Source organism: Calidris pugnax, unplaced genomic scaffold (assembly GCF_001431845.1).
Source record: "Calidris pugnax isolate Ruff unplaced genomic scaffold, ASM143184v1 scaffold206, whole genome shotgun sequence".
Classification (NCBI taxonomy): Eukaryota; Metazoa; Chordata; class Aves; order Charadriiformes; family Scolopacidae; genus Calidris; species Calidris pugnax.
The window spans coordinates 2,570,686-2,581,146 of record NW_015090957.1 but is presented as its reverse complement, the minus strand read 5'-3'; the positions used below and the strand labels follow the sequence as shown (position 1 = coordinate 2,581,146).

General features: G+C 37.7%; 1 protein-coding gene across 12 annotated transcripts in view; it reads left to right on the top strand.

Annotated features, from left to right (window-relative positions):
• Positions 1–101: 101 nt before the first annotated feature.
• Positions 102–10,461, top strand: part of CEP95 (centrosomal protein 95kDa) — a 24,883-nt gene continuing 14,523 nt past the window's right edge. For 3 of the 12 annotated variants that reach the window (XM_014952215.1, XM_014952216.1, XM_014952214.1), the window contains exons 1-10: positions 197–1,485; positions 2,477–2,584; positions 3,451–3,564; positions 4,829–4,937; positions 5,415–5,524; positions 7,204–7,418; positions 7,715–7,784; positions 8,399–8,502; positions 9,744–9,862; positions 10,159–10,291. In XM_014952215.1, the coding sequence (XP_014807701.1) occupies positions 1,248–1,485; positions 2,477–2,584; positions 3,451–3,564; positions 4,829–4,937; positions 5,415–5,524; positions 7,204–7,418; positions 7,715–7,784; positions 8,399–8,502; positions 9,744–9,862; positions 10,159–10,291 (1,320 nt within the window). In that variant the 5' untranslated portion in view covers positions 197–1,247. Of the gene's footprint in view, positions 166–191; positions 1,486–2,476; positions 2,585–3,450; positions 3,565–4,828; positions 4,938–5,414; positions 5,525–7,203; positions 7,419–7,714; positions 7,785–8,398; positions 8,503–9,743; positions 9,863–10,158; positions 10,292–10,461 lie in introns of those variants that run through there. The other 9 variants (XM_014952222.1, XM_014952225.1, XM_014952218.1 and 6 more) reach the window with 9 other exon arrangements.

Below are 10,461 nucleotides of genomic sequence, written 5' to 3'. Positions count from 1 at the left end.
GTGCGGGCGGGCGGGGAACCTCGCTCCTTCCGGCGCAGCCTGCCCAATCAGCGCGGAAGGGCTATTTAAATCCCGCGGGGGGAGGGGCGGGGGAGGGGGTGGTCCCCGTCCCCGGTGTCCGTTGGGGCGCGAGGTGTCGCACCATGGCCACCGCTGAGGAGAGAGGTAGGGGCGGCCGGGCACCCTGCGGAGAGCCACCCTCCCCGGGCCGCGGGCGCTGCTCTTTATGTTAAACCCCCCCTTCCCCTGTCTTGTCTTTGCCCCTCCCCGGTGACACTCTTAAATTGATAAAGTTGGAGGTTAACAGTAACTGAAGTTTTCTAAGACATATCAGTCTGAAATACGAGGTGCTACGTTAACCTTTTGCACCTGAAATTATTAAAATGTTAGGGCAAAGTTATTTCTGGAACTGAAGAGTGATGGAAAAGCAACACTGCATCTGTACAGAAGAGTAACAACTGTAGAAATTAGTTTCTGTTGTAGTAATTATATACTACTTTTCCTTCTGAAGGTGACACCCCTTCTCCATTACATTACAGTCCTTGATAATACTTGTTAAAATTCTGTTTGTTTGCAAAAGCGACGTGTGGGGCAGAAATTCAACCTTAAGAGATCAGACTAATGGAGACAAAGACTTTTTTTCTTCCAAGCTGATATTTGAATTAGCTGACAAGGAAGCCTGTAGAGGATACATATATACCAAAGCGCTTTGAATTTAGCACTTTGAACTCAAAAGTTTTGGGAAAATAAGGCTGTTTATTCATTGTGCTCAATGTAGCACAAAGGTGGTGGGACCAGCTCCACAGTCTTGTAATCCCTAAACAGCCCTTGAATTTAGCTTTCCTGAAGAATACTTTTATTAGGAGTTTTGTTGTTGTCTGAGAGTGCTAGGAAAACTGGGTTTTTAAGAGAGAAGCTCGTGTTTTTCAAAAAAATATGTATCACTTCTGAATATTGATGAAAGACATACCAAAGCTTATTTTGTAAAATCCTTCAACATTTGGAATACCTTGTTAGGCATCCAGATGAAAATGTGCTTTCCATTATGTGGAAGAAAAAAGTAGCTGCCTGGCCTGAGGTACACCTTCAGCTCTCATGTCTGTGTGCTGTGACTGTACTCGAACAAGATACTGGCCTGTATCATTCCTCACTCTGTCTGTGTTTCCATCTGAAGTAGGCAGATCATGGAGCAGAAAGCATACAACATTCTTGGATGATTGGGAGAGCATGACTGGGATTGACTACTTATGGTGGAGACAAAGATACTTAAATGGATTCCATTTTTCACTGTAACTAACCGTGTCTTTATTTCTGTGTCTTTCAGTTCTGACATAAATATGTTTTACTTCTTAATAGATTGGGTTGATGTTGCCAATGATCTTTTAAGGAGCTGTCACATCTACAAGCACGTAAAGCATCTCTCTGAATGTGGTGCTTATATGTTTGTTCATCTTTACGAGTCAATCTTAGGAGAAGAAGTACCAGGTGGGAACGATAATTTCTAAGCCTGCTTGCTTTTTTCTTCTCTGTGTATTTTGTGATGAACAAATTAAAATTTGCAAAACTTATTACAGATTTAGGTTGGTAGTTTTTTTTCAGTGTTTGTGTCCTTCCAAAGACAAACACGTAAAATTGTCATTCTTTAGGAAGATTTAAGTAATATTGGCCTCCTTTTTTTTTTTTTTTTTTTTTTTTTTTTTTTTTTTACTACTACAAGGGAAGTTCAGTAGTATAGCTACAGCAAAACTTTTTCTATTGTAAATTAGGCCTTGAAAGCTAGACATAAGCACAATACTTTTGAAGGGTGTGAATTGGCTCATTTCTCTTAAAGAAGCGTTAATACTGAAGCCTGTTCTCATAAAATGCTTAGTACTTACAGTCTACTACGAGCTAAACTGTGATTTAACTCTGGTTTAACCCAAGTCCATTTGACTGCAGTGACAACAATAAGCAAGGGCTATACAATTATGTTTTTATTTGCTTTATGGTAAACTGTTGCATTTGGGAAGTGTTATCCTACTTGCAGAAGATAACTGTAAGTGGTAACTGGCAGCTATTGGTGGTAGGAGTCCTGTTAAATATAAGTGAAGAATTAAAAATAATGTTGCTCCCAATTAAGTAGAATGCATTGCAGTCCAACTAGTTGCTGACGGGAAGAAGAGACCTTAAGCCAAACTGCAGTTCCAGTTTGACCGTCTGAACTAGATGTGTGCGCCGGGAGTGAAGGAGGATAAAATAGTTTAGTCGTCTCTATTCTTGAATTTAATACTTCAGCTGATAAAATCCTCACATCTTCCAGTGGCTCTTCTAAGTTTGTATTTATAAAAGATTTCATATGATATTTGGGCTTTTCACCAAGTACACGAGGTATTGAAAAAATACTAACTTGTAAGTGAAATTTCAAGTGGTTTAGTCAAAACATCTGCAATAAGCTATCCATTTAGATAGCCCAAAATATATTATTTATTTTAAATAGATTTCATAGCTACTCCTAGAAGCCAAGAGGATGATGCACATAATGTACAAGCAGTAATAGATTCCCTGGCGTTGGACTATTTGCAAGTCAGCTTGTCGCACATCACTGGTAAGTACTCATTGTAATGTAGACAAACACCAGTTGAATATTTGTGTGGTTTAATTTAAACATTTTACAAGAACCATATGCTATAAAGCATGCTTTCATACTTACATGAAAGGTCTTTTTCGTGTAGTGAATGTAATCAAAACACTGAACCCTTGCTTGCCTTGGACATTAGGTTATAAATGTATGTATGTATGACACAGACTTGTAAGGAATGTTAAAGTTAGCCGTCAATCCTATTTCGCTTGTCTGCTAAAGTGTTACCTGAAGTCTGTTACTGGCTCAGTATTTTTCTGTATACAGTTAAAGCTCGGAGACTAGGTTTTGAAACACCAGCCTTAAATTTTAAAAAGCCGGTAAGTAAAGACTGGAACTATGTTGTATCTGTCCCTCGGACACAGATTATAGCTTTCATGGGGTATGCATATTCTCACATAACACAGCCCGCAAAGAATGAAAACTGCTTACCTGATAGGAAGTATCTCTTTCTAATTTGGTACAGTATGGCTGGTATTTGTAAACCTGCCTGCTGATCTGTAGACTTGGTTTATGCTGTAGCTAATATGTATAAGAAAATATTAAATACCAACTATCTCTGAAAATATCCCCGATTCATATTTTTTTTTAATGGAAGCAGGTATAGCATCAATAAACTTTCAATTATTAGAATTGAAAATACACAACTTCAGAAAAATTTTAAGATACCTTAAGCTTACGTACATAGCCATAAATGAGTGACCGGTTGTCTTCTGAGCTGACACCATCACAAGAATTTCCAAGCATTCTTCTCCAGAAGACATCTGCTTTTCATGAGAATTTTTCTTCTGTGAAGTATTAATTATTAATATGTGGCAGTACCTTCTCTTAAGGTGAGAACATTGTGAAAGGAGAAAGGGAATCTATCAGAAACCTCCTTGAAATATTTGATGGCTTGTTAGAGTATCTTACAGAAGAAGCCAGTGAATCATCTTCGCAGAATGGAGGTGAGTAGACAGATGTCCTAGTTCAAGGTATTATGTTCTGCTACTACTATGCTATGGCCAGCTTACTTTTTCTGTTTGCCTGATAGCAAGTTAGCTTGCTGAGGGCTTTGTTATGTTCTCATGACCATAGTTCTTGGTGTTTATGAATGGAACACAGCTCCCGTAATAACAGTGTCTTGGCTGTTCTTCTCACTAGCAGCTCTGGGGAAAGAATCTGTTGGAAGATGTAAGCTCTGTGAAACCTTGGTTTGGGATACCCACAGTGTTTCCAATGTAGCAAAGATTTATTTGGTGATTTTTGCCTTATTTATAACCTTGACAATGCAGAAGAGGACCATGGGTGGAGGAAATTTTAGTGGGGAAACTTGAGTATTTACATTTCTTATTTTCATAAACAATGATAAAATAGATAATTTCTTTTCCCCCCAAACTTGTTAAAAGGCAAGAATTGGCAAACAATCTTTCTGCTTCGTTCTCGTGGCAGAAACCTACTCCAGACGATTCATCCTCTGTTAGTATGTTGCTTTTCAACTTTAAGTCAAATGATTTATGGTTAGGATTCAGGGAGGGAAATGTTGACTTTAATTGGAACAGTGAGAAAACATTGCATTTACTTACTAAGAGGCAAACGGGGATGACTGAAACTTTCCTCTGAAGTGGGTCTTGGGAGCAGATCCATAACAGGGGCTATTTTAAGGAAAATGCTGAACAGGGGAAGAGAAGCTACTCAGCCCTTCAGAGGCACCATTGTTACTGCAGACTGAGTATTGCTCTTCCCATCTTAAAGCTGGTAAGAACTGTCATCACTGGCTGTTGCACCCTGTGGGTAAAGGGGAGAGCACTTGGTGGTTGAGGCAGTTGCCTCCCGTCCTTGTTCACTGGGAATGGCAGAAAGAGGGCAGCAGCATTTTTCAGTGCCTGTCCTGCTTTTCCCTGCTCTCAGACTGCCAGTGCTGCTACCCAATAGATGTTAGTGACTCCAATTTGCTAGTTAGAAGTACGGGATTTAATTCTTTTGGGGAAGAAGAAAGAGGTCATTTATAATTGAAACAATAGGATATATGATAGTTGTATCGCTTTTCAAAATTTAGCATAAAAGTTGCCGCCCCCTCAAGGGAGGGGGCATTACACGTCATCACTTCAGGCACCATCATTATAATGTTTTGTTACATTTAAACTGTTTTGATGTTAGTGGCAATAATACCTGTTAGCTAATAGGTAGAAGTAATTTTCCTGGAAATAATTGCCTCTTCATTATTAACAGATGAGGCAAATGGGCTATCCAGGAATGAAATTCAAATTGCATCTCAAGAGCAACTGGAGAGCAATGCTGGTCAACTTAGGCAACCTTCAGTATTCCTACCAGTTGAAGGGTAAGACAATTCTGAATATTTGCATTGACATAGCGATTGACAATGGTTTTTTTGTGCATCTGTACAGAAACCAGTAGGGTTTTAATACCTTGTAAGTAGGAAACATACTGATTACATATGTCAAATGGAACGCGAGGTAACTTTCTCCTTTAGTCCAGCAGCAAGAGGGCTAAAATTAGATCCAGAACTTTTTTGCTCTTGAAGAGTGCTGATGGCATTTTTATTTCCATGAAGTTTACTCTACATATGGAATGAAATTCACTGAAAACGTTGTCACAGTTTTAAGTTACTGTATTTTAGTTAAACTGCATTCATTATATCTTTGTGACTTCTACACTGGTTGCTTTTGTAGAAGCTGGTCTCGTGTCCTACACTCGTCAGCTGCCTGGAGTTACCACTCTTCTGCAGCTCCATCTAGTGGACTGAAGGGACAAGGACTTTTAGAGTAAATATTTTATGGCTTTATGTTCCTCTTAGGCTCCATTCAGAAGTTTTTATTCCATCTTGTGATGCAGATGGATCAGAATCTACCAGTGAATTAATTAGACTTGGAGATACTGCTTATTCATTTTCCAAGAGAGAGGAAGGTGAGTTTGGATGGAAAAAAAATTGACTACTCTGTAGTAATGTTTCTAGGCTTTTTTTGTTTTTTCCTTTTTTTTTTTTTTTAATTTCTTACAGACAAAGACTTTGTATTAAACTCTATTTTACAAAAAAGCCCACAACCCACAACAAGCAAACATACCTGTAGATGATCCTGCTAAAGCAAAAATTTCTTAAAAGTATTCCAGACACTGTTTTTCATGACTCTTGAGCTACATTATTTGGATAAAGGTTTGATGTTTGTATTCTAATTCGTTCTCCCTACAAAAGCATTTTTGTTCAGTAGAGTAAGAGATTTCTGAAGCTTTTAATTTATTTCATTTATTGCTGTGTAAAATGTATTGTTTAAGACTATAAAAAGGCCAGTAAGTTCATTCTTTAAAGAAGACTCATTAGGAGTATGTGCCATTTGAACAAATAATGTGCACAGTACTTAAATGGGGTCCATTCCTATTTCATATAAGAATATTGCTATTCTTATTGGTGATTAATCTCTCCAAATAGAGGCATAAAGAAATATTATGAATTTGAATAGAATTACCAGTAAGAATTTAACAGACCCATCTTGATCATAGCGTGGATTGCTAACACCAAGTTATTAAGATACCAAAAATTAAAATTGTCCATCTGAACAGTTCATAGCAAGATGCTTTATAGTTCTTAATTTAATCTTTTCCAAATACCACTTCTAGAATTCCAGTTCCCTGAATTGTTACCAACAGAAAAGGACAAGGGGGTGGAAAAATTTAAAAACTCAGAGGCTATTGCAACATGACCTAGATGGTTCTCTGAAACTGAAAGGGCCATTGTAAAGGAAAAGGAAAATGGTGACTAATCATTATTCCGATAGTTAATCTACCTGATTTTGACTAAGGGGTGTAAGGTACTATAGGAGAACCTTAGTCACAGATGGACATGCTGTAGCTATATTTTGAAAGACACAAATCCTTTTCAGAAATTTTATATTTTCGTATCCCAAAGTATGCAAACTCCATTATCTGGGGTATTTCTGCTTAGCTAAGATTCAGCTTTAGCTAGGTTTTTTCCTTTGTGGTTCAATAACCAAAATACTAAACATAAAAGGTCCTTGTGTAAGACTCTAGCATCCAAAATCATGTTCTCAAGGGGGCTTTCATGCTGTTCTTAAGGGCAGAGATGGATAGATTGTGTATGGGGTGAATCATTCTTATAGGGGGCAGCCACCTTCTCCAATTGTCCCTGGCCTCTGCTGGCTATGGCTCTGTTGTTGCTTAGAATTCCTGCACGCATGCTGGCTTTTCCCAGCATGTATCTAAAATAACGACAGGGAAAGTAACAGCAAATCAAAAGCTATTTACTGTTTATATGCATAGCTACACCCATGCGGTATGACAGCAGTATATTCATATACATATCTATACATACCTGTATACAGACATCAAAAACTTGGTGCGCTTAGGAAAGTAGTGAGAGAGGGAGGGGCTGTAGAATTTATCTCTGTAAACAGAAGAAAAGTAACATGGTAAGGCATAAAATGTTACAATACTGTTCTATCCAATCCGACAAAGGTGGTAGCTAACCCTAGATATTTAGATACTTCCATCTACTATGTATGGAGAATATAGAAAACTAACATTCTGCTTTCACACATAAAAAGTAGGCTGCTTCCTGTTTGTCTCTTAAGGATCAATGGAGTCTGTTCATACTACTGAACCTCAAAAAAAGAGTTTGAAAGCCAGTGCTACAGAACATGGGGAGCCTATACAGCAGGCTATTCCTCTGCGACCCCCATTTCAGCCTTCAGAGGCCAGGTGCCATTATCCTGCATGGAGAGATTATCACAGCTCAGCCAGCCAGTCAACAGCTTTGGCTAGCAGTCAAGGAGTAAAAATTCTTATGGTAAGTAAAAACCTGTCCTTTGATTTTTATCTTCAGTTCAAAGAATTTTGAATTGCGGATTCATTCTTCACTGAGTGTCCAGAGAGGAAGTTAATTTGAGGGATGTGTTAATTTTATACACATACACATCTCCATAATCAATGTAACTACACAGTTTACAATATAGTAAATACAATTATGATAGCATATTTTTATCTATAAAATCAGCATTGATTTCCATATGCAAACCTGATGTATGACCTTCCTGTAACATTCTCCTGTGAATTTACAGAAAACATGTTGCTTTTTTATTTCAGCTTGGAAAGTCACTTACACAAAAACCTGAAGATGTTTCTTGTAGTCTTCTTTTATCAAAGAAAATCCCTGGTGAGAGAATTTTGCTTCCTATAGTGTAACTCTTAAGCATCAAATGTTGCATTTATTTTTATTGGCAGTAAAAGAAATGTGGTCTTGAAGCTACTAGTGCATTTATTTTTTATTTTTTTTTTATTTAGCCACCAAGTTCATATTTCTACCTCTGTCTTACAGAGAAACAAAAATATGTTACTTCTAAGTTGTTCACTGTGCTGGAGAAAAATAATTTGTGTCCTCAGTTCAACTCCTTTCTTAGTTAATCCAGGTAAAATGTGCCTGTCCTACAGAAATCTCTCCTAGCAGGTAATTCCCATGGCTGAGCTTATTCTGAGCAGAGAAACATGGACAAACAAGCCAGTTTCAACTCTAGGAAAAAGCCATTAACTGCTATTGTAGAAAAGGCTTAGAAGCCAGTTTTCAGTGTTTATTTTCTCTGTTGCCTGGGAAACATGCTTACCTTTCTAGTTTCCATAGCATTCCTATAACACCGAACATTCAAACTTGAGAAATTACCAAAATGAATGCCACAACTGTGTAACCACAGTTGCTTTGTCATTCTGTTCTCTGAATAATTTGGTTCCAAAGGCCACAGATCACATCTTTTTTTAACTTGTTCCCCACATTAGTAGGCACAGTGCAGTCTGTACCATCAACTAACACTTACCTGTCATATGCTTCTGCAGTGGGAGACAAAGTGGTATCAAATGATGCTGAGGACAACATGGCAAAGGTAGATGTTGCATCTTTATCTTATTTGTGGAAGTTCAGTCACTATTTCTGGATGTCTGCTTAATTCTTCTCGTATCTTGTGGCACTTCTGGGCTTTTTTCAAACCTGCTTCGGCTTGCTTGCTTCAATACACAATCAGTGATGCAAAGTTGTTAGACTATGACTATGTACAGTTTATAAGTCACGTCAGTTCTTTCTGGAGGTGTTTTCTCCAAGAACTGTAAGTGCCAGTACCTACAGAGTTCTAATTTATCACAATCAACCGGTTACTAGTTACTTTAGTTTTAATCAAAGATGTATAAAACAAAGGGCACAGTCATGTCCTTTCTCTGAAGTCTATCGGTATGCTAAATTAGTAAGAATTTTGATTTTCTAGAGTTGTTCAGACTCAAATAAAATTCATATTTTGCTCCCTTCTTAAAGGTCACCAAACTGCCTGGCTGTATTATTTCATCTTATTTCATTGCATTGTCTCTTGCTTTTCAAGAACTCACATGAATAATGCAAAACTCACAAATTGATGAGCAGATGCCATTCCATGCTTGTAGAAACATGTTTGTGTAGGAAATTCTTTGCTCTCGGAAAAACTTTTTTTTTTTTTTTTGCCTTCTGCAACCACAAGAGGTACTCACAGACTTCATTTGTTCCAAGCATTTCAATAGCCTTTACTTCTACATTGTCTGTTTAAAACCTTGTCTCCGTTTAAAACTCATTTTCCATTGGTGTACTTGCAAGTATGTACACGCCAACCCTGAATTGCTCCAGTTCGAACAGATAAGTTACCAGTACTAAACCAGTGTAACTAAATGGCATAAGAACTTAGTGTTATTAGTTTGCTATGAATTGCAGCTTAGTCTATACTAAGTGAGGCTCAGCTCACTTGTGTTGCTTTGCATTAGCTCCAGGTTGAAGAGGTGTATGTAGGGATACTCAAATAACAACCCAGACCTTGGTTCTTTTGATACAGTGGTTTAGCTGTAGAGGATTCTTAAACTAATCATCTATAATTTTGCTAGTCTGTTTCTTTAAACATCTAATTCTCTGAAGCATGCTATTTTCATCAGGGATCTGGACATATAACTACTTTTGCATATACAAAAAAGTACTTATATATAAATCATAGGGTTTGAGATGGTTCTCTTATAAAAGCTGTTGTAGGATCTCTCTGCTCTCCTGATCTCTGGTATTTCTGAGCCTTACCGGGAAGATCTTAATAAAATCTTAACTTACTCATTTTCCTAGGTTCCCTGGGTATATGGGACTTCATCTGCTTCCTCTTTACAGCAAAAACTCTCACTATGTGCTGAACAAGTGACACAGACTCCAAGACCTGAATCTAGATATCTGCCTAGAAAGGAAAGGCAAGTTCAGTTTTTTGCTAGCACTTCCATATACATGGCCACCCAGGCATCCTCCTGCTTTAAAATAAGATCTCTCCCTCCTTGGCTGCGTGACAGTGAAAGATTGATTTTAACAGAAAGATATCTTCTTTCTCCTGATATATATGCATTTCTTAAACATAGTTATAGGCATTTACACATTCAGCTTCTACTCAATGCTATAAAAACATGCTCACACAAAAAGTAAACTGGAATTGTACAAGGTAATGCTCACCTTCAGGTTTTTAGAATAGAAATATCTCTGGTTTTTGTTTTAGCAGATATGAAAATTCTACCACAAATTCACTTGAAGAGTCTCTTTCCCACAGAACAACAAAGGAAAAGCTATCTGAGCAAGAGCTTCATGAAGTGTCAGAAAAACTCTATTGCACGTTAAATGAACTAGATTCAGTAAGTGAAATCATTGTTGTATCTGAGCAATTTAGCCATAGTAATGATAGTGGAGAGAAAAAGAATATAAATTTAATATTGATGGAAATTATACCTGCAATTACCACCTGACTTAAAACAGTTCTAAATTTTAAATGAACTATTGAACCTAACACCCCCCCCCCCCCCCC